The 23,575-nt window shown below is 44.2% G+C and overlaps 1 protein-coding gene across 2 annotated transcripts in view; it reads left to right on the forward strand.

The window, feature by feature from the left end:
* LOC311167216 (diphosphoinositol polyphosphate phosphohydrolase 1) overlaps window positions 1-23,575 on the forward strand; it is a gene marked incomplete at both ends in the record, with an annotated part of 138,800 nt that overhangs the window by 12,902 nt on the left and 102,323 nt on the right. Inside the window, one exon of one of the 2 annotated variants that reach the window (XM_084228074.1) lies at window positions 22,814-22,912. The exons of the other annotated variant lie outside the window; for it this stretch is intronic. Coding sequence (XP_084084200.1) covers window positions 22,814-22,912 — 99 coding nt within the window. Of the gene's footprint in view, window positions 1-22,813; window positions 22,913-23,575 lie in introns of those variants that run through there. 2 annotated transcript variants of the gene reach the window in all.

A 23,575-nucleotide genomic window follows, 5' to 3' on the forward strand; every position in this document is an offset into this window, starting at 1 on the left:
AGTTTCACTGTTTTGAGATCCATCAGTGTTGCTACTTGTATCTCAATAACTCCTTTTTGTTGCTGAATAGTATTCTGGTGTATGGATATACCACATTTTTTTTCCCATTTACCTTTTGATGGGCCCATAGACTGTTTTAAGTTGTTTGCTCTTGCAAGTAATTCTGCTGGGAACATTTGTGCACAAGTCTTTGTGTGGACATATGTTTTCACTTCTCTTGGGTTTCTACATAGGAATGGAGTTGTTGGATCATATGGCAACTCTGATTAACATTTTGAGGAACTGCCAACCTCTTTTCCAAAGTGGCTCTTCCAATGTTTCCAAAGAAACATCTTATGTTTCCCACCAGTGATTTGAGTTTCAATTGCTTCTCATCTTTACCACCTCTTGGTCTGTTCAGCCTTTTATTTTCGCCATTCTCATGGGTGTGAAGAGTTTAGATTTAACCTTATAGATGATAGTTAACTAATGGACAAAATAAAGGTGAGGAATGATGTGACCAGGAGTTCTGGATGCTTGGCAAATATTCGAATCCCCACTGCAGGAAATAGTAGACCGAATTTGGGCCTGAGCAGTGACCACACTGGTGCGCTAAGTAGTCATGGGTAAACTCAGTCAATAGTGCCCACAGTACACATTCAGCAGGCTAACGGGAAAAGGAAGGCGGGATATCCATCATTTGATGGCTTGGTCTTAGAAAGGGAAACTAGGACAGAATGAGGGCATTAAGGGGGAGGAGGGATGAAGGGAATTGTTTAAAAAGTTACAGCTCATAGAAAGCCTGGAGCCCATTTCTATTTAAAAGTGCTTTATTGGAAGCCTGAGATAAATGCATGGCACAAATCCAAAAGAACAGTCACTTGAATAATAAGCCCTGCATGGTTTACTGACATATCAAAGAGGCCATTGTGAGGAAAAGGGCATCTTTAAAAATAAGTAAATATTAAATGGGAGAGGCTACCCATGCTGAGGGAATAAGGAAACCTTGAAAAGGAGTAAAACTTGCTAAGATGTGAATCAAATGGTGTTAAAAATTCTGAAGAGTGCCAGCAAACAATGTTAAAGTAAATAGCTGTAGTTTATTTAAGCGCATGAAAAGCAGGAGGTCAGTTTGAGAATATAAGGGCATCAGCTCATTAATGTGTGAAAAGTGTACTGAGGGGTTGGGGAATGAACAATCAGCTGACTCTGTGACTTCTTCCCTTCTATCACACAGAGATTTCCCCTGCCATTAAAATCAAAAGACAGCTTTTATTGCAGAAAATATCTAACATAGCTGAAATAAACTCAACAGTGCAATAAATCACCCTCTACCTACTACCAAGCTTCAACACTCATAACATTCTGCCACCCCTATTTATTGGTCCCTATGCCCACTGTAAGGTAAATGATTTTCAGGCTTTTGTGCCCTGTGCCATTAGGATTGCCCTGCCTGATAGGGTACCTGCATTTTGTTACATTGTTGTAAGTTATGTTGTTTACTTCTGTGGGCCACACCGACAGTATTGATATATTCTCCAAGAGAAGCAGGAGAGAAGAGAGATAGAAGGGGAGAAAGAAGGCCAGGGAGCTCAGAGTGAAGACTTGCAGGGGCTTGGTCCTGGCCCCCACCCTGGCACCCCTGCCTGCCTTGTACCTGTTTGCTGCTCTACATGTAAAAGCTCAATAAAAGCCTGAGAAAGCCACCGAGGGCTCCAGGACTCTTCTTTACCCATCTGATCTGCTCGAATCATAAAAATCCTGCTCTGTGCCTATCCTACACTACACCCACTAACTTGATCATTCTTTTGAAGTCAGGTTGGGGGCCTCCCTGGTGGCTCAAGGGGTTAAGTGTCAGCACTGTGAAGCTATCCACAGCCACTGAGTCATGAGTTTGATCCTGGCCAAGGAGCTAACCCACATGGCGCAGCAGACCTCTCCTGTCTGGCTTGCTGCACCCCCTCAGCAGTGTATTTCGGTCAATCCACTTGTTCTGTTCCCCACTCTGTCTCTAGTGAATACTCTCACCCCCCGCACTTCTGGCCTGTACCCCAATTCTTGTATGCATAAATAAATAAATCTTTAAAATAATAAAGTCAGGTTTATGGAGTAATTTCCATGCAATGCAATTAATCCTTTTTAGGAGTACAGTTCTGAAATTGATAAACAGATATAACTGTCACAGCAAGCTATAGAACCTCTCCCTCCCCCTCCCCATTTGTGATCACCACCCTGGCAACCACTGTTCTTGACCACTACCATTAGCCTTTTCCAGACTATCAGATAAATAGAATAATTTATTGGCTCTGGCTTCTTTTGCTCAGCATAAAGCTTTTCAATTCATCTATGATGTTATGGTTCTCAGTTCCTTTTTACTACTGAGTAGTATTCCATTGTGTGACTGTACCATAATTTGCTTATTCCTTTTTATCTTTTTCATAAGCCACTTTTGGGTAAAAATGACATTGAAATATACATATCTTAATCTTTGATAAATAAATTCAACCATGTGACTCACACCCTGAGAAAGAAAAGCAGCCCCTGACGTCCAGCCACTAGGTTGGTCCTTACAGCCCAGCCTGGGTTATTTGAAGTGGGTCTGGTGATGACAGTAAGGCCATGGTCATTTTCCTCTTGGACATAAACAATGTCATTAGACATCAACATCAGACAGTCACTTTGTGACTGATAAAGTAGATAAAATCAAAACCGCTTTGCAATCTTATTAAAGCACCAATAAATGCAAGTTTGCTCTACAAACCACTAAAATATAAAACATCTCATGCTCCCAGGTAATATGAGTGATCACAGCTTTCTACCTCCTTCTAGGTAAGATGTTTGAATATGACTAATCGTGGAAGTACCTGGCTTACTGAGAGGTAAAAATGATATTGAAATATACATATCCAGAGCCAAGCCTGCTTCCTTAAAACCTCCCCCAAATCACCTCACAGCAGCCCATATCCTATTTTAGCTCTTTTTTCCCCATTTTATTTCTATTCATTCATTCATTCATTCATTCATTCATTTATCTATTTATTTATTTTATGCATAGAAGAACTGCGGTGCAGACCAGAAGTGTGGGGGGTGAGAGGATTCACCAGAGAGAGTGGGGAGCAGAGCAGGCAGATATAGTGAAATACACTGCTGAGGGGAGAAGCTGAGGGGAGTGAAATACACTGCTGAGGGGAGACAGAAGAGGTCTGTTGCACCATGTGGGGTTAGCTCCCTGGCCAGGGATTGAACTTAAGCCCTAGGCTAACAAGGAGGCACTTTTTTTTTTTTTTTAACACTTTAAAAGGATAGGCAGGGGGGCCTCCCCTGGAGGTGCAGCGGTTGAGCACTGGGTTGCGAAGCTGACCACAGCCTCTGCAGCACTGGTTCGATCCCCGGCCACCCGCGGGGGTCCCACATGGCGTGCAGATCTCTCCTGCTGCGCCCACTGCTCCCCTCAGCAGTGTATTATAAGAAGAAGAAGAAGAAAAAAAAGGATAGGCTGGGCCTCCCTGGTGGCACAAGGGATTAAGCACAGCACTATGAGACAATCTGAAGCCTCTGCAACATGAGTTCGATCCCTGGCCAGCCAGGGTGCAACCCATATGACACAGCAGACCTCTCCTGACTTGCCCGCTGCTCCCCTCAGCAGTGTGTTTCGGTCAGTCTGCCTGTTCTGCTCTCCATTCTGTGTCTGGTGAATCCTCTCACCCTGTCCCCACATCTCTGGCCTGTACCCCAGCTCTTATATGCATAAATATATAAATCTTAAAAATAATTAAAAATAATTAAAAATAAAAATTTAAGAGCATAGGCTTATTAGGAAAAGGAAAGGAGAAGATGCTTGCACAAACACAAGCAGACAGAAAAAGCTGCTGTTGCAGATTTACAAAGAGGAAGGTTTGTAATAATTCGTTTTTTAACACTCCTTACTGAGACACTGCTTCTCTAGGCATGTGTTCCCCGTCATTGCAAAGACAAAACAAAACAAAACAAAACAACTTTATTGATCTACAGGTATAGTCTTAGTTTTTAGGCTGAAGGGCAGAGACACCTCTATTAAATACAGAATATTTCACTTTCCCATAAAATCGTCTCATGTCTCTTCCCAGTGAATCCACCCGCCATCAGAGGAACACCTGTGTTGTTTGGCCATTATGAATAAAGCTATTGTGAATGTTTCGTTCAAGTCTCTTAGTGGACATACATTTTCATTTTTGCTAGTGTATTAGTTTCCTACTGCTGCTGTAACAAATCATCACAAACTTAGTGATGCAGAACAACACAAATATGTTACCTTACAGTCCTGGTGGTCAGAAGTCCACAGTAGGTCAACGGGGTTGCATTCCCTGAGAAGAAACAATCTGCCTTCTTACCTTTTCCAGCATCTAAAAGCCACCTGCATTCCATGGCCCCTTCATCCATCTTAAGTTAGTAGGTTAGCATTTTTAATCTCTCTCTGACCTCTTCTTCTGTCATCCCATTTCTTTTTATCTATCTATCTATCTATCTATCTATCTATCTATCTATCTATCTATCTATCTAATTTTTTGCATAGAAGAACTGGGGTGTCACCAGAAATGCAGGCCATAAGAGAATTCACCAGAGACAGAGTGGGGAGCAGAAAAGGGGGATTTACTGAAAGATGCTGCTAAAGGGAAGCAGAGGGCGAGACAGGAGAGGTCTGCTGCGCCATGTGGGCCAGCTCCCTGGCCCTGGATGGAACTCAGGCCATTGCTGAGATAGAGCTGAGACTTAACCCCTATGCCACCAGGGAGGCCCTTAAAGGTTTGGTTACCACTTCATATTTTCAAGAGTTCCAGTTACTCAAAGCCTCATGAATATTTGATACTACCAGTTTTTTTAAGTTTAGCCATTCTAAGGGTATCTCATTACAGTTTTATTTTGCATTTCACGGGTTACCTATGATGATGAGCACTTTTTGTGAGCTTACTGACCATTTGCTTATTTTTCTTTGTGAAGTATCTTCTTGACCACTTTTCCCATTTTTAAATTGGGTCATTTATCTTTCTTATTTTTAAAAGGGGAGAGTTCTTTTTATATGCCAGACACAAACCCTCTATCAATAACATGCTTTATAATTTTTTTTTCATAGTTTGTGGCTTAGTTATTCATTTTCTTTTTTCAATTTTTAATACAGTTCAAATCAGCACACCTGCTGCTTTATTGATGATTTGTTTTAATTTAAATGTCATGTCAGGTCCTTTACTGCCAAACCTGAGGACAGGAACTGGTTCAGTTTCTCTGCCTTCTCTTTGGGGTGAACCAGCGTATACAGATAAAGGTGTCTGCTGTGTTCCCTTTAAACTTCACGTTATCCTTATTTTTCTTGATCTTCACAGACTTGGCGTCCTTTTGCTGGGCTGTCATCAGAAAGTCCTTGATTTGCTCAATTTCGTGAGGCGTGCTAATAGGCGTGCAGGACTGCACAGTTTTAAAATTTTAATGAAGTCTTATTTATCATAGACTTTTTTGTTACTGCTTTCTGGATCCTGCAGGCCCTAAAACTCTTCTCTTATGATTTCTTCTAAAAGTTTTATGGTTTTAACTTTCACATTTAGGTTTATGATCCACTTCCAATTAAATTGTGTGTGTAGCATGAGGAAGATGTTAAGGTTCATTACTTTTCATACAAATATGAATATCCAGTTGTTCTACCATTGTTTGCAGAAAAATTTTCCTGTCCCCATTAATTTGCTTTGGCACTTTTGTCAGAAATCAGTTGATTTAACCATGGATTGACTTTTTTTTTAAAGATGTATTTATTTATGCATACAAGAACTGGGGTACAGGCCAGAGGTGCAGGAGGGTGAAAGGATTCAGCAGAGTCAGAGTGGGGAGCAGAACAGGCAGACTGACTGAAAACACTGCTGAGGAGAGCAGTGGACGAGACAGGAGAGGTCTGCTGTGCCTTGTGGGTATCTCGAATTCGTGCTGCAGAGGCTGCAGATAGCTTCACAGTCCTGTGCTTAACCCCTTGCACCACCAGGGAGGCCCTGGATTGACTTCTTGACTGTATAATTTCTTGTCTATCCCAAGAACAGTGCTGATTACTGTGATTTTTAGAGATTTAAAGTCAGGTAAATCCTCCAGCTTCCTTCATTTTCAAGATTATTTTGTCTATTCTTGTTCCTTTACATTTCTAAGTAAATTTTAGAATCAGTTTGTCAGTTTCTAAAAAAAATTTTGTTGTGATTTTGATTGAATACGCTGATTTTATATAGAGAATATATGGACCAATTGTTTGATATACACATACATATCTATATACACACATACATACATACACACATACTTTGGATATATAGATCAATTTGGGGAGAACTGACTTATTAACATAGCCTTTCAAATCATTAACTTGGTGTATCTCTCACTTACTTAGCTCTTCTTCATTATCTCTCAACAATGTTTTGTAATATTTAGTGCAAAGTCTTTTTTTTTTTTTTGAGGCATGCTTTATTTATTTGTTTGCTGGTTTGTTTGTTTGTTTTGTTTATACATGCACTGGGTACAGTCAGAAGCGCGGGAGGGTGAGAGAATTCACCAGAGCCAGAGCGGGGAGCAGAGCAGGCAGAAGGACCGAAGTACACTGCTGAGGGGAGCAGCGGGCGGCAGGAGAGGTCTGCGCGCCATGTGGGACCCTCCTCCGGTGGCCGGGGAGCAGCAAGGGATCGAACCGGCGCCGCAGAGGCCGCGGGCAGCTTCGCAACCCAGCGCTCAACCGCTGCGCCACCGGGGAGGCCCTAGTGCAAAGTCTTTGTTAAATTTATTCCTAAGTATTGTGGTATTTTAAATGGGTTGGTTTTAATTTTATTTTATTTCTGCAAGGATATTAAAAATCATTGATTTTCTAGACTTTTTAATTAAAATGTAATGAACGTATGGGGGAATATAAAAATAAAATTTAATATTAAAAAAAAATTTCCCTAAACTTGAATCTGAAAAAAAAAATGTAATGAACACACAATAAAATGCACATATCTTAGATATTCCGTTCAAAGAGGTTTGGAAATTGCAGAGTTCATCCCTCCAGAATGTTTTCCCTTGTCCTTTTGCTGCCAGTTCTTTCCCCATCCCCTGTACAACCACTATCAGATTTCTACCACAGATTAGTTTGCTCTATGTTTAGATTTTCAGTAAATAGAATTGTATGATACATGCTTCTTTAATTGACTGTCTTTTTTCTTTAGAATGTATTTGAGATTTATCTTCATTGTCAAATGTATCAGTGTTCTGTTTTATTTTAGTGTTGAATAGTATTTCAATTCACAAATACAGACGATTTATCCACTTCCCTGTTGATAGACATTTGAGGCTATGGTGAAAAAGGCTGCCATAAACATTCTTAAACAATTTTTTTTGTGAACATCTGTCTTGATTTCTGCTAGGTAAAAACTTGGGTCATGGACTAGGCATTTCTTTAAGAATTTTCTAAATTGGTCCTCCCTGGTGGTGCAGGGGTTAAAGACACAGTGCTATCAAGCTATTGCCAGCCACTGCAGCATGAGTTTGAGCTAACCCACACAGTGCAGCAGACCTCTCCTGACTCACCTGCTGCTCCCCTCAGCAGTGTATTTCAGTAGATCTGCCTGTTCTGCTCCCCACTCTGTCTCTGGTAAATCCTCTCACACGTCCCCCACTGCACCTCTGGCCTACATCCCAGTTCTTGTGTACATGAATAAATAAATCTTTTTTATTTTTTTATCTTTTTAAAAGATTTATTTATTTATGCCCACAAGAGCTGGGGTAGAGGCCAGAGGTTTGAGGGGTGAGAGGATTCACCAGAGATGGAGTGGGGAGCAGAACAGGCAGATGGACCAAAATGCACTGCTGGGGGGAGCAGCGGATGAGTCAGGAGAAGTCTGCTGTGCCATGTGGGTTGCTCCCTGGCCTGGAGATCAAACCTGTGCTGCAGTGGCTGCAGAGAGTTCAGAGGTTTTGTCTAAACCCCTTGCGCCACCAGGGAGGCCCAATAAATCTTTTTTTTTTTAAAAAGAATTTTCTAAAATAAAGTAAAATAAAATTTAACAAGACAAAAAGAAAAGAATTTTCCAAATTGTCACTGTACAACCATTGTATCAGACTTTCAGTTGCTCTGTATCCTAGTCAACATTTGTTATTGCAAGTCTTTTTGATTTTACTCACTCTAGTGAGTGTGAAATTGTATCATTGTAGTTTTAATTTACAGTAGTCTGATAACTAATGATCCTAGCACTTTTTGTATGCTTGTTGGGCATTTTTATGTCTTCTTCTTTTTTTTTTTTTAAGATTTATTTATTTATTTATACGAGCACTGGGTACAGTCAGAAGCGCGGGAGGGTGAGAGAATCCACCAGAGCCAGAGCGGGGAGCAGAGCAGGCAGAAGGACCGAAGTACACTGCTGAGGGGAGCAGCGGGCAGCAGGAGAGGTCTGCGCACCATGTGGGACCCTCCTCCAGTGGCCGGGGAGCAGCCAGGGATGGAACCGGCGCTGCAGAGGCTGCGGGCAGCTTGGCAACAGCGCTCAACCACTGCGCCACCAGGGAGGCCCTTTTATGTCTTCTTTTGTGGAGAATTTAGGTTTTTTTCATTTTAAAGATTTATTTTTCATTTTATACATACAAGAGCTGGGATACAGGCCAGAGGGGCGGGTGGTGAGAGGATTCACCAGAGACAAAGTAGGGAACAGAGCAGGCAGATCTACTGAAATACACTGCTGAGGGGAACAGTGGGTAAGGCAGGAAACGTCTGCTGCGCCATGTGGGTAGCTTCCCGGCTGGCCAGGATCAAAATTGTGCTACAGAGGCTGCAGGTAGATTCACAGTGCTGTGCTTAATCCATTGCGCCACCAGGGAGGCCTGGAACATTAGTTTGATGGTATTTTCTATTTTTAAAATTAGGATGTTTGTTGTTTTATTGATGATTTGTTTAAATTTAAAACTATCTGGATAATATATATGTATATATACACACACATTTTCTTAATGGTGTGAACACATTATAACTTCAATGATCATCAAAAAATCTTCATCAAAGTTTATTTTAAAGATTTATTTATTTATGCATACAAGCGCTGGGGTGTAGACCAGAGATGCAGGGGGGTGAGAGGATTTACCAGAGACAGAGCAGGGAACAGAACAGGCAGATCCACTGAAATATACTGCTGAGGGGAGCAGTGAGCAAGAAAGGAGAGGTCTGCTGTGCCATGAGGGTTAGTTTCCTGGCCAGGGAGCGAACTCATGCTGTAGTAGTTGCCTATAGCTTCATAGTGCTGAGACTTAACCCCTTGCAAATTTTTCTTTTATGGGGCCTCCCTGGTGGCACAGGGGTTAAAGACACATCACTATCAAGTTACTGCCAGTCACTACAGCATGAGTGGGATCCCTGCTGGCCAGGGAGCTAACCCATACAGTGCAGCAGACCTCTCCTGTCTTGCCTGCTGCATCCCTCAGCAGTGTATTCAGTAGATCTGCCTGTTCTGCTTCCCACTCTGTCTCTGGTGAATCCTCTCACCGCCCCCAACCTCTGGCCTACACCCCAGTTCTTGTATGCATAAATAAATCTTTAAAATTTTTTTTTCTTTTATGGCTTCTGTTTTTTGTGGTTTCTAATAAATAGATTCGTACAATGAGGTAATGAAAGTATCCTCTTATACTTTGTCCTAGAAGTTTTATAAGTCTTAGTTTTACAGTTAGATCTGCAATCAACTCAAATTATTTTTTGTGTATTAAGTATAAGAGAGGTAAGTTTCTTTTTTTTTAAAGATTTATTTTATCTATTTATGCATACAAGAGATGGGGGGTAGGCCAGAGGTAGGGGTGTGTGTGTGTGTGTGTGAAAGGATTCACCAGAGACAGAGTGGGGAGCAGAACAGGTGGATTGACTGAAATACACTGCTGAGTGGGGAGTAGTGGGCAAGACAGGAGAGGTCTGCTGCACTATGTAGGTTAGCTCCCTGGCTGGGTATCGAACTTTGCTGCAGTGGCTGCGGGTAGCTTTATAGTGCTGAGACTTAACCACTTGTGCCACCAAGGAGGCCCCAGTAGGGTTCTTTTTTTTTATTTTATTTTATTTATACAAGAACTGGGGTAGAGTCAAAGACAAGGGAGGGTGAGAGAATTCACCAGAGACAGAGCAGGGAGCAGAACAGGCAGACGGACTGAAGACACTGCTGAGGGGAGAAGTGGGCAAGGCAGGAGAGGTCTGCTGCGCCATGTGGGTTTCTCCCTGGCCGGCTGGGAATCGAACCTAGCTACAGAGGCTGCAGACAGCTTCACAGCACGATGCTTCACCTGCTCTGCCACCAGGGAGGCCCAGGAAGGTTCATTTTAAACCAAAATTTTATTATGAAAATATAGCTACTTGAACAGTTATATTCTTACTACCTAAAGTCTACCATTAACATTTTATTTTACCACTTCTATTTACTAGCCATCCATTTATTCAGCTATTAATACATCTTATTTTTTAAATGCATCTCCAAATAAATTGCAGACAATAGTAGCCTACTCCTTAAATACTTCAGCATGGATACCATTCATTATAGATATTATTTGCATAAGTAAAATATTAAGTATATTTTCACTGTCTTGTGTCTATGTGACCTATGTAACCAAAGCCTCCTTTCTCTTCTCAGTTAATCCCCATCCTCCACACCCATGGAACAACCATTGTTCTGGTTTGTTTTTTCCTTATTACCACAGATTAGTTCTGCCTGTTCTGGGGCTTCATGTAATGGAATTATACAGTGTGAGTCTTTTGTGTGAGGCTGTTTTCACCACATAATGTCTTTGAGAGTCATCTACATCAATGTGTATATTAGTAGTGTTTTCCTTTTTGTGGCTGAATAATATTGTAGTTTTGTTTATCCATCCTTCTATTCATGGTCACCAGGGGAGTTGCCAACTTTGGGCTTTATAAACCTTCTTACACAAGTTTTTTGTGGATGTGTATTTTCAATTCCCTTAGGTAAATACCTAGAAGTAGAACTATTGGGTTATAGGGTGTGTGTGTGTTTGTATACCTTTTTTTCTTTTCTGTTATATTTGTTGGGGAACTGTATATCTTTAACTTTTTGAGAAATTGTCAGTTTTCAAAAATGGTTGCGGGCCTCCCCGGTGGCGCAGCGGTTGAGCGCTGGGTTGCAAAGCTGCCCGCAGCCTCTGCGGCGCCGGTTCCATCCCCGGCTGCTCCCCCGCCACCGGGTGAGGGTCCCACATGGCGCGCAGACCTCTCCTGCCGCCTGCTGCTTCCCTCAGCAGTGTCTTCAGTCCGTCTGCCTGTTCTGCTCCCTGCTCTGTCTTTGGTGAATTCTCTCACCCTCCCTTGCCTTTGACTCTACCCCAGTTCTTGTATAAACAAATAAATAAATCTTTAAAAAAAAAAAAAATGGTTGCACCATATTGCATGTGCCAGCAACGTAGGAGAGTTAGAGTTGCTGCACATCTCCCAACATCTAGTGTTGTCAGTCTTATTGTTTTAGTTCAAGATTTTAAAATATAGCCATTCATGTGTATTTCATGTGCATATTTAATTTGCATTCCCAATGACTAAAGATGTTGAGCACTTTCAAGGTGTTCATTAGCCATTCCTTATATCTGGGTGTTTTTTTTTTTTTTTTTTTGCAAAGAGTCTGTTGAATATTTTCCCCAATTTTTATTTTATTTTTTTTAAAGATTGATTTATTTATGCATATAAGAGCTGGGGTACAGGCCAAAGGTGCGGGGGGGGGGGTAGGGGTGAGAGGATTCACCAGAGACAGAGTGGGAAGCAGAACAGGCAGACTGACTGAAAGACACTGCTGAGGGGAGCAGTGGGTGAGACAGGAGAGGTCTGCTGTGCCCTGTGGGTAGCTCCCTGGCCTGCTGGGAATTGAACTCATGCTACAGAGGCTGCAGATTGCTTTACAGTGCTGTGTTTAACCCCTTGCCCCACCAGGGAGGCCCCTTCCCCAATTTTTAAAAAATTAAACTTTTAAGATTTTTTCCAAAAGCCTGGAAAGAAATTAAGATGGAACAGTCAAAAAAATCAAACTTTTAATTTTGAAATATGTGTAGATTTGCATGCAGTTGTAAGAAAATGACACAGGGAGAGCCTGTGTACCTTTTCCCCAGTTTTTCCCATTTATTACATCTTGCAAAACTACATCTTGAAAATAAAATCTTGCAAAACAAGATCACATTATTTCTGCAAAACCAGAATATTGAAAGTGATACAGTTAAGACACAGATATGTTCATCACTATTTATTCCTCATGTTGGACTTTTAGAGGCACATATGCTTTTCTGTCTCCCTAATACCCTCTTTACCCCTGGTGACCACTAATCTGTACTCCATTTCTATAATTTTGATATTTCACAAATGTTATATAAATAGAATCATATAGTATTTAACCTTTTGGAAATGACTTTTTTAAACTCAGTATACTTTTCTGGAGATTTATCCAGGTTGTTTTACAGTTTTGATAGGTCTTTCCTTTTTATTGCTGAGTAGTATTCCATGGTATGGATGCAGTATGATTTGTTCACTCACCCATCAAGGTCCTCGGGATTGTTGCCAAGTTGGGGCTGTTACCAATAAAGCTGCTATAAATTTGTTTATATAAGTTTTTGATAAGGGTAAATCTTCATTTCTCCAGGATAAGGGCTGAGGGATAAATTGCTGAGTTTTATGGTTATTACATGTCTAGTTTTTTTATTTTTTTTTAAAGATTTATTTATGCATACAAGAACTGAGGTACAGGCCAGAGGTGTGGGGGTGAGAAGATTCACCAGAGACAGAGTGGGGAACAGAACAGGCAGATTGACTGAAATATACTGCTGAGAGGAGCAGCGGGCGAGACAGAAGTCTGTTGCGCCATGTGGGTTGCTCCCTGGCTGGCCAGGGATCTAACTTGTGTTGCAGTGGCTGCGGATAGTTTCATAGGTTGTGTCTTAACCCCTTGCGCCACCAGGGAGGACCCATGTCTACTTTTTTTAAAGCAATTGCCGAACTGTTTTCCATAGAGACGGTCCCCTATTACACTCTCACAAGGAATGTGTGAGTGATCCAGTTGCTCTGCATTTGCCAGAAATTTGTTAGTCTCTATTTTAAGTTTATTTTTATTTAAAATTTCAGCCATGTGTACTAGTTTCATTTTATTTTTTTTTATTCATTCATTTTTTAAAAAAGATTCATTTATTTTTACAAGAACTGGGATACAGGTCAGGGGCACGAAAGGGTGAGACAATTCACCAGAGACAGAGTGGGGAGCAGAACAGGCAGACTGACTGAAAACACTGCTAAGGGGAGCAGCGGGCAAGACAGGAGCGATCTGCTGCACCATGTGGGTAGTTTTATTTTAAAGAAATAAACTGTTTTGCTATATTTGTGAAGACATAGGGCATTTCTCGTTTTTTATTTTAGCCATTCTCATACATTTGTAGTGATGGGCCTCTCTGGTGGTGCAGGGATTAAAGTCTCAGTGCCATCAAGCTATCTCTCGGCAAGGGAGCTGACCCACATGGCGCAGCAGAACTCTTCTGTCTTGCCCGCTGCTCCTCCAAGCAATGTAGTTCAGTATATCTGCCTGTTCTGTTCCTCACTCTCTCTGTGGTGAAGCCTCTCACCCCGCCCCCGCACCTCTGGCCTGTACCCCAGTTCTTGTATGCATAAGTAAATAAAAATAAATCTTTTTAAAAAGTTTTGTAGTGATATCTCACTATGAAAAGACAGAGAGACTGGTTTTAATTTGCCTTAATGGCTAATGGTGTTGAACATCTTTTCATGTGATTATTTGCCTTATTCATTCATTCACATTTGAAAAGGACAGGTTTATTAGGAAATAGGAAAAGGAGAAAGAAAAAGGCACGTTCATAGTCATAGGCAGGCAGGAGAGCTGCTTTATTTGTCATTTTTATATCCTCTTTGGTGAAGTGTTTGAGCCTTTTGTCCATTTTCTTTTCTTTTAATAGCTTAATGTATTTAATAGCAAATGTGCAGGAACATCACAGAAGACAGACAACATTAAACACACACACTTGCATTAGGATAATGGAGTTAGAAAAATACACTGAATGGATGGAATCTGCTGTATGACAAAAATGCTTCAACACCATTTAGTTTCCATCAATAACAATCTTTTGCCCATTTTCTAATTGTATTGTTTCTTTTCCACCATTGCATTTGGGAATTCTTTATTCTAGATGCCATGTTTTTCTGTCATATATTTGATTTGCAATATTTTGTTTCAGTCTGTGGCTTATCTTTTTTTTTTTTTTAAGATTTGTTTATTTATGCATACAAGAGGCCAGAGGTCCAGGGGGTGAAAGGATTCACCAGAGACAGAGTGGGGAGCAGGACAGGTGAATCTACTGAAATAAACTGCTGAGGAGAGCAGCGGGTGAGACAGAGGTCTGCTGCGCTGTGGGGATGGAACTTGTTGCCCTGCTGCAGTGGTTGCGAATAGCTTCATAGGACCGCAACTCAGCTCCTTGCCCCACTAGGGAGATCCTGTGAGTTATCTTTTCATACTTTTTTTTTTAAGCTTCATTCATTCATTCATTCATTCATTCATTCATTCATTTATACAAGCACTGGGTACAGTCAGAAGCGCGGGGGTGAGAGAATTCACCAGAGCCAGAGGGGAGAGCAGAGCAGGCAGACTGACAAAGTACACTGCTGAGGGGAGCAGCAGGAGAGGCAGGAGAGGTCTGTGTGCAGTGTGGGACCCTCGCCGGTGGCCGGGGATCCAACCAGCGCTGCAGAGGTTGCGGGCACCTTCGCAACCCAGCACTCAACGGCTGCGCCACCAGAGAGGCCCCTCTTTTCATACTCTTAACAGAGTGTGTCACAGGGCAAACTATTTACGTTTTAAAATCTTGTTTATGAATTTTTTTCTTTTATGGATCATGCTTTAGTTGTCATATCTGCCTACCACTAGATCTGATGATTTTACCATATGTTTTTTCCTAAAAGTTTTAAGCTTTGTCTTCCATTCAAAACTATGAACCATTTTAAGTTAACTTTTTGTGGGAGTCTTAAGTTGTGGTTCTTTTTTTTTTTGGCTTATGGATGGCCAATTGTCCAAACATCAGTTGCTAAAAAGACTATCTTTTTGCCCAGTTTAAATTAGGTCGTCTTTTTATTATTGAATTGTAGTAGCATTTCCTTATATATCCTGGACACTAGTCCTTGGTCAAATATTTGTTTTACAAATATTTTCTTTTTGATGGCTTATCTATTAACTTAGCGATGTCTTTTTTAAAAAAGATTTATTTATTTATGCATACAAGAAGTGTGGTGTGAGAGGTGCAGGGGTGGGGGTGGGGGTGGGGGGGAGGTGAGAGGATTCACCAGAAATAGCTGGGAGCAGAACAGGCAGATCTACTGAAATACACTGCAGAGGGGAGCAGGGAGCTCCCCTACTGAGCTCTCCAGGGAGCACAGGAAAGGTCTGCTGTGCTATATGGGTTAGCTCCCTGGCCAGGGGATTGAAGTCATGCTGCAGGGGTTGGTGATAGCTTGATAGTGCTGTCTTTAACCCCTGCACCACCAGGAGACCCTCCTTCATGATGTTTTTTTTTTTTTAAAGATTTATTTTTATTTATTTTTGCATATAAGTACTGGGGTGTAGGCCAGAGGTGTGGGGTTGAGAGGGTTCACCAGAGATAGTGGGGAGCAGAAAAGGCAGATCTGCTGAAATACACTGCTAGGAGGAGCAGTGGGTGAGACAGGAGAGGTCTACTGAGTCATGTGGGTCAGCTCCCTGGCCAGGTATAGAGCTCATGCAGCACTGGTTGGCCACAGCTTGACAGCACTGAGACTTTAACCTCTGTGCCACCAGGGTAGTCTGATTTGTTATTTTTATTAATCTTACCAAGAATCAACTTTTGGCTTTATTCATTTTCTCTAGTTTGTTTTCTATTTCATTGAAATACTTAATTTTGATTTTGCACATATTTTGGTATCATTTAGTTAGAAGTATTTTATAATTTCCTTTGTGATTTTTCTCTTTGTCTCATGGGCTTAATTAGAAACTGATTATGGGATTTTCTAGACATTTTGTTGTTCTTTTCTAATTTAAGTTCTTTTTTTCTAAGAACATATTCTGTAAGATTTCAATCTTTTATTTATTGATTCTTTTTTTCCTGAGTAAGCATATGATCCATCTTTGTGAATGTTCCACATATACTTCAAACAAACGTGCATTCTGTATTTACTGAGTATAGTGCTCATAAATATCAATTATGTCAAAATGATAGAGAATATTCAGATCTTTGACATTCCTCCTGATTTTTATTGAGCTGTTCTATCAGCTACTGAGAGGCAATAAATCTTTGTCTAAGATTGTGGATTTGCTTTTATAAACAAATTTTGTTTTACCATCTCTTGGTTTGCTTTTATTCATGTATTTTGAAGCTGTTATTAGGTATACAAATATTTATAATTACTAGGTTTTCTTGAAATGTCTCTATCTCTAATGATATCCTATTTCTGAAGCACACAGGAAAAAAAAAAACCTGATCATGTGAGATCTAGAACCATACTGTGGTACATATAATGACATCAAAGCAGACATGGGCCAAAACTTGTGACTGACCTCATGGGAGGGATGAGTTAACATGTCCAGTTTCCTAACTCAATTTCAAAAATTCCCCTCAGGGCCTCCCCGGTGGCACAGCGGTTGAGCGCTGGGCTGCGAAGCTGCCCGCAGCCTCTGCAGCGCTGGTTCGATTCCCGGCTGCTCTCCGGCCACCACTGGCGGAGGGTCCCACATGGCGCGCGGACCTCTCCTGCCGCCAGCTGCTCCCCTCAGCAGTGTACTTCCGTCCTTCTGCCTGCTCTGCTCCCCGCTCTGGCTCTGGTGAATTCTCTCATCCTCCTGCCCTTCTGACTGTACCCAGTGCTTGTATAAATAAATAAATAAATCCAAAAAAAAAAAAAAAAGCTTAAAAAAAATAGACCATGAATATTTAAAAAAAAATTAAATAAAAAATTCCCCTCAGGGCTGCCCTGGCATTTGAAATATATTTATTCAAGTTTTACCCTACAGGATGTTTGGAAAATTTTTAGCAGAATGACATACTTACTAGGCTTAATTTATTTGATGCAAATCTAATACTATCTACTATCACTTAGGAAAGGATAATCCCTGGGCCCTCCCTGGTGGCAAGAGGCGTTAAGATGCAGCCTATGAAGCTATCTGCAGCCACTGCAGCATGAGTTCAATCCCCGGCCAGGGAGCTACCCACATGGTGCAGCAGACTTCTCCTGACTCGCCTGCTGCTCCCCTCAGCAGTGTCTTTCAGTCATTCTGCCTGTTCTGTTCCCCACTCTGTCTCTGGTGAATCCTCTCACCCCCCACACCTCTGGCCTATACCCCAGTTCTTGTATGCATAAATAAATAAATCTTTAAAAAAAAAAAAGAAAGGAAAGGATAGTCCCTTATCAATTATCTCCTCCTTTGTTAAGTATGCTGTCTGGGATATATGGACAGTGAATGGATGAATTACAGACCAGGTAACTTTTATGAGAAGTATGGTAGCTTCTAATATGGACCCCAATGAAACTTGCCTCCTGGAGTTCATGCCTTTATGTTATCCCCTCCCATATTTTTTTTTAAAGATTTTTATTTATTTATGCATACAAGAGCTGGGGTAGAGGCCACAGGGGGCTGAAGAGTGAAAGGATTCACCAGAGACAGAGTGGGGAACAGAACAGGCAGATTGACCGAAGTACACTGCTGAGGGGAGCAGCGGGTGAGTCAGGAGAGATCTGCTGCGCCATGTGGGTTGCTCCCCGGCTGGCCGGGAATCGAACTTGTGCTGCAGTGGCTGCGGATAGCCTCATAGGTTGTGTCTTAACCCTTGCGCCAACAGGGAGGCCCTTCCCTTCCATATTGAGTCAAGGCTGATTTACGAGATCAGTAGAAGGTTGTGGAACTGATAAAGGATAACTTTCAAGGCATTGCAGTTCTGTCTTGGAATCTTCTGTCATTCATTTTGGGAGGAATCTAGTCACCTTGTCTTGATGCTTAAGTAAGGTGAAATCCACATGGGCAGGTACTGAGGCCTTCTTCCAACTGCCAGCCACATGAGAGAGTCACTTTGGAAATGGATGCTCCAGCTCCAGTCAAGCTTCCAGATGAGTGCTGTCCTAATCAAGACCTGACTGCAACTTACAAGAGATAGCAAGCCAGTCTCTCTAGCATTCTCAACCCACAGAAATCATGAGAATAACAAATTGTTCATGTTTTAAGATTCTAAATTTTGGGAAGATGTTTTAAAATACTGAATTTTGGGGTTTTCCTATAACAAGTGAGTCTCATTTCACACTGGGCAAGTAATTGAGCTCTATACTAAACATTATACTGTGCAAGCTCATTAGCTGGTCTTTCACTAACAAACATGGGTCTCCCTGGTGGTGTAAGAGGTTAAGTACAGCACTGTGAAGCTATCTACAGCCTCTGCAGCAGGAATTCAATCCTTTGCAGCAGGAGTTCGATCCCCGGCCAGCCAGGGAGCTACCCACATGGCGCAGCAGACCTCTCCTGGCTTGCCCACTGCTCCCTTCAACAGTGTATTTCAGTCAGTCTGCCTGTTCTGTTCCCCACTCTGTCTCTGGTGAATCCTCTCACCCCCTGCACCTCTGGCTTGTACCCAACTTTTTGTATTCATAAATAAATCTTAAAAAAAAACCAACCAAAGAAAGGATGTCCTCCTTCACCACTCTTAGTCAACATATTGCTGGAAATTGCATAAAGTTAGAAAAAGAAATAAGTCATACAGATTGGGAAAAAACCTTTTTTGGGATGTTCTGTCAGGTCCTAGGATAACTGCTGAGTGAAATAAGCAAGGATAGGAGTGACAAATCCTGCCTTCAAGAAGTTTAACATGTGAGATTGACAAGAAAAAAGTATTATGTGACAACATGATAAAGCAGGACACACCTAGGCCAGCAGGTGGCATAAAGTAGTTAAGGAGGACTTACAGGAGGAGGTGACTTTTAATCTGAATTTTGAAGGTTACGTATAATTTGTCCTCTCTGTGTGGGAAGGGAAGGACAATGGATTGAGGGTCTTGGAAGAAGAGTCCTCCAAATAGCAGGGGAAGCAGGTTCAAGAACATGAAGTTCATCTAGAGACAAGAAACAGTAGGTAGTTCAAAATGACTAGACTATAGAGTAAGGTTGGTAGGGACCATCTCCTGCGGGCCCTCATATCTCCTGGTAGAATTTGCATTTTTATCTTCAAAGCACTGAGGGGCAACTGTAGGGTTTTAATCAAGGCCATGCCTTTTTCAGATCTGCCTATAAGAAGGATTCCTTTTGCTGCAGCAGGTAGATAGGGTTGAAGGAGGCTGACTGAGAGCCAAGAATACCACGATTTAGGCAAGGAGAGCCCTAATGAAGTAATGGCAGAGGGCAAGGAGGAAAGAGGTTGGGTTGAGGATGTAGACAGAAGTAGACAGAAGCAATGGAGTTTGTTATCAATTGGATTGACGATAAGAACTATAACAATTCCTAAGTTTCTCTATCAGGCAACTGGAGAAATACTTTACTCTTTAATATGAATATAGGGAAACAGGAAACATTTTTATGTATCAGTTTTCCCTTATAGGACTATTGGAGTGTTTGAGCAGAGTTAAAATATTAACAAGTCTAATTTTTTGGGCCTCCCTGGTGGCGCAAGAGGTTAAGACACAACCTATGAAGCTATCTGCAGCCACAGCAGCACGGGTTCGATCCCAGGCCAGGAAGCTACCCACATGGCTCAGCAGACCTCTCCTGACTCGCCTGTTACTCCCCTCAGCAGTGTATTTCAGTCAATCTGCCTGTTCTGTTCCCCACTCTGTCTCTGGTGAGTCCTCTCACCCCCCCACACCTCTGTCCTATACCTCAGTTCTTATATGCATAAATAAATAAATCTTTTTTAAAAAGTCTAATTTTTAAAAATGAATATAAATACTAGCATTTACTCATTGTCTTCCAGGGAAGGATGGGATCCCTTGGTTAATATTTCCTGAAAGAAGAAAAACTACCAACACCAGGGATCTGGGAGTGATCTTGTGGGCTTTAGTAACTGAATAGGCCCATAAAAAGCTAGGGGGAAGAGGGCCTCCCCGGTGGCGCAGCGGTTGAGCGCTGGGTTGCGAAGCTGCCTGCGGCCTCTGCGGCCGGTTCGATCCCCGGCTGCTCCCCCGGCTGCTCCCCCGGCTGCTCCCCCGGCTGCTCCCCCGGCTGCTCCCCCGGCTGCTCCCCCGGCTGCTCCCCCGGCTGCTCCCCCGGCTGCTCCCCCGGCTGCTCCCCCGGCTGCTCCCCCGGCTGCTCCCCCGGCTGCTCCCCCGGCTGCTCCCCCGGCTGCCACCGGAGGAGGATCCCACATGGTGCGCAGACCTCTCCTGCCGCCCGCTGCTCCCCTCAGCAGTGTACTTCAGTCCCTCTGCCTGCTCTGCTCCCCACTCTGGCTCTGGTGAATTCTCTCACCCTCCCGCGAAACAAAACAAACAAATATAATAAATAAATAAAAACATGCCTCTATTTAAAAAAAAAAAAAAAAAAAGCTAGGGGAAGAACTAGAACCAGCCCAAACCCTTCATCTGTCTGTTCAATCAACATTTGCTGAACTCTTATTTTGGAGAAGGTCCTATGCTAGAAGACAGAGATAGGAAGGTAAATGACACAATGTCTGCCCTCAAGGAGTTTCCAGTTTAACTTATAATCTTTGCTTTGGTGTACTGAAACTTGAAATGCCATTTGCCATTCTGCTCTCCACCTCAAGGAAGTGGCAGGTAGTACAGTGCAGCTGTGACTGTCCTCGTACACTTTTTCTGGGAAGGCTTGGGCATCAGGCAGCAAGAGCCATAGACATGTCCCTACTCTCTTGATCTGTTTGGGAATTTATCTGGAAGGATTATGTGAAATAGGGACAAGGATTTATGTAAGGGGTGTTCATTGCTGTTCTAATAAAATAGAGGGCACAACCTAAACTTCTAACAATGAAGAAATGGTAAAATAATTGAGGGTACGTCCCTACGATAGGCTACTAGGTAGTAATCAGAAATGTCAAAAAAACACAAATCCTACTGATTGTAAACAACCAATCCGGGTCTCTGGCAGGTGCCCAGAAAGCCAAACTCTGAATCAGTATTTTCAAGTTTTTGACAATGTTCATGTTGCAGTATTTCTACAAACAAGACTTTTTTTCTTTCTTTCCTTTTACAGACATAATGGCAAAGGAAAAAACTATAAAGATAACCAAAATGACCAAGATTTTGGGAATTCCGTTGCAAAAAGACTGACCAAAATTAACTGAGTTTCACATCTAATGTGGCAAGGGTTGAGTGAAATGTCACTAATATTAGCTGCAGTACAACTGGCTGTGTGCCAGCGGCCAAGTAGGTTTATTTTTTCTATTTTTCAGGGGTAAATATATGATTAATTGAAATTTATGATGTAATTGCTCCAGGTGTATCTTTCCCTGGAACATCTGTTTGCCATCCACAATATATATTCCTCGTTTACTGCCAGCAACGAGGGTGCCTTATTATCTGCAATATGTGTGTACATACACGCATATATATATTTATATCTGGTTCACTTGAGTCCCTTAAGAGGAAGCATTTGGTTTTTTTGCACCAATAAAGGACTGCGGCATAAACAGTTATTTCTAATGACTGTCTGCTCCAGGCGGTAAGACTTCGAGTTTGTGGCTGTCAGTGCAATCTGCAGGCCCCTCCACCGCCTTTGCTGTGCAGCGGCTGACCCTAGTCAACTCAGATGTCACTCTCCATTGCATTTAACTGCATCCCACTTTTTCCTGCAGACCTTACCCTGCATGCCCTCTGTAGGGGCAATATTGGATACAGTGCAGGTTTTCTATGATCCCATGCAGACGGGGTAAAGGAGGAAAGAGTCCTGGAGACCTCGGTGGCATTTGCTGGCTTTTATTGGGGTTCACCAGGCAGGCGGGAGTGCTGGGGGGCCAGGAAGTCTTCACTCTATCTGAGCTCTCTGGAGTTCTGCTTCTCTCTCGGCTTCTATTTCTCTGCTTCTGCTGGTGTCCCTGTGAAGCCGCCCCTAAAAGCCCAGTCTCAGCCCAGGTGAATCCCATCTACCTATGCCCACACCCTATTCCAGGTGCCCGCCATCAGGCATGCATTCAGGACCGCAGGGATCCATCATCTATCCTGATGGCGGGAGGGCAGAAAAGCCTGACACTTTTACCTTACCCTACACCCTCCCGGGTGCAAGGGCCAGGCCACTCCGGCATGACCTTGGGCAAACCCCCACTCCTCCTCCGCGGGGCCGCGCGGCTGGAGCGCCGGGCTCCCGCCCCAGCCGCTCCCCGTCTGCGGGAGGCAGAGCGCGCCCTCCTTCCCTCGCGCTCCCACCGCGCGCGCCCCACCATCCCCACCCCTACGCTCCCGGCGCAGCGGCCGCCTCGCATCCAGCGACCCTCTCCTCCCCGGCGCACGTTTACGCCGCGCGGCCTGGGAGGGCGCGATTCCCGAACGCCGCCTGCGCCGTGAGCGCGCAGCTGTCAGGCCGGCCGGCGCGGCCTTACGCCGCTGACGCAGCGCGCCCAAGATGGCGGCGCGGTCGTCGTCGGGGGTGGCGGCGGCAGAGGGGGCGGCGGCCGCGGCGGCAGCTGCGACGGCAGCCGTGACGGCGGAGACGGCGCGGAGCCTGGGCCGGGGGGCATGAGGCGGCCGCGGCAGGCGGGTGGCGGAGCCGTGTAGCGGAGAAGCGCCCCCCCTGCTGCCCTCGCCGAGCCGGGGGCGCGCGCGCACGGCCGTCCGGAGCGGGCTCCCCTCCCCTCGCCTCCCGCGCCCCGCGCCGCACCCCCACCGGGCCCGGAGGATGATGAAGCTCAAGTCGAACCAGACCCGCACCTATGACGGCGACGGCTACAAGAAGCGGGCCGCGTGCCTGTGCTTCCGCAGCGAGAGCGAGGAGGAGGTGAGGCGCGGCGGGCGGGCGGCGGGCGGGCGGCGGGGGCCGCGGGCCGGGGCGCGGGGGGCGCGGCCGCGGGGAGGGTGTGCCCCGACTCCCGCCGGCGCTCGCTCGGCCCCGGGATTCTGACTGAGCCCCGGGCGGGGCGGGCGGCCGCGGGGCCGGGCCGGGCCGGGGCGGGCGCGCGGCCGGGCACCTGAGGGCGGCCCCCGTCGCGGGGAGGCGGCGGCGGGTGCGCGGGTGGCCTCCGCCCCGGCCCCGAGGGTCGCCCCGCGCCGGCCCCGCGGCACGTGTGTGCAGAGGCCGCGCCGCCCGAGGCGCGCTCCGGCCCTTTGTGGCGGAGGAGCGCGCGGCGGCGGGTTCGGGGCCGGCCGGGGAGCGTGTGGGTCCGGGATCCCGAGGCGCGGGTTTGGGGAAGGGTCCGGGCGTTGTGTGAAAGCCACAGCCTTTGGTTGTTTACTTTACCAGGCGTGTGATGGGGCTGAGGAGAAAGGACATCGATGGGCTGATTTCTGTGGGCCGCACAATTTTCATTTTAATTGGGGAGGCCAAAAGCGTTAATAAGGTCGCTGCCCTGACATTGCCTCCATTGTCCGGTAGGAAAGCTTTTGGAATTCAATTTGCTAGTAAAATAGAACTGCTTAGAAGCAGTTTCTTTCCCTTTTTTCC

This window comes from Talpa europaea, assembly GCF_964194135.1.
Source record: "Talpa europaea genome assembly, chromosome: 2".
NCBI lineage: Eukaryota > Metazoa > Chordata > Mammalia > Eulipotyphla > Talpidae > Talpa > Talpa europaea.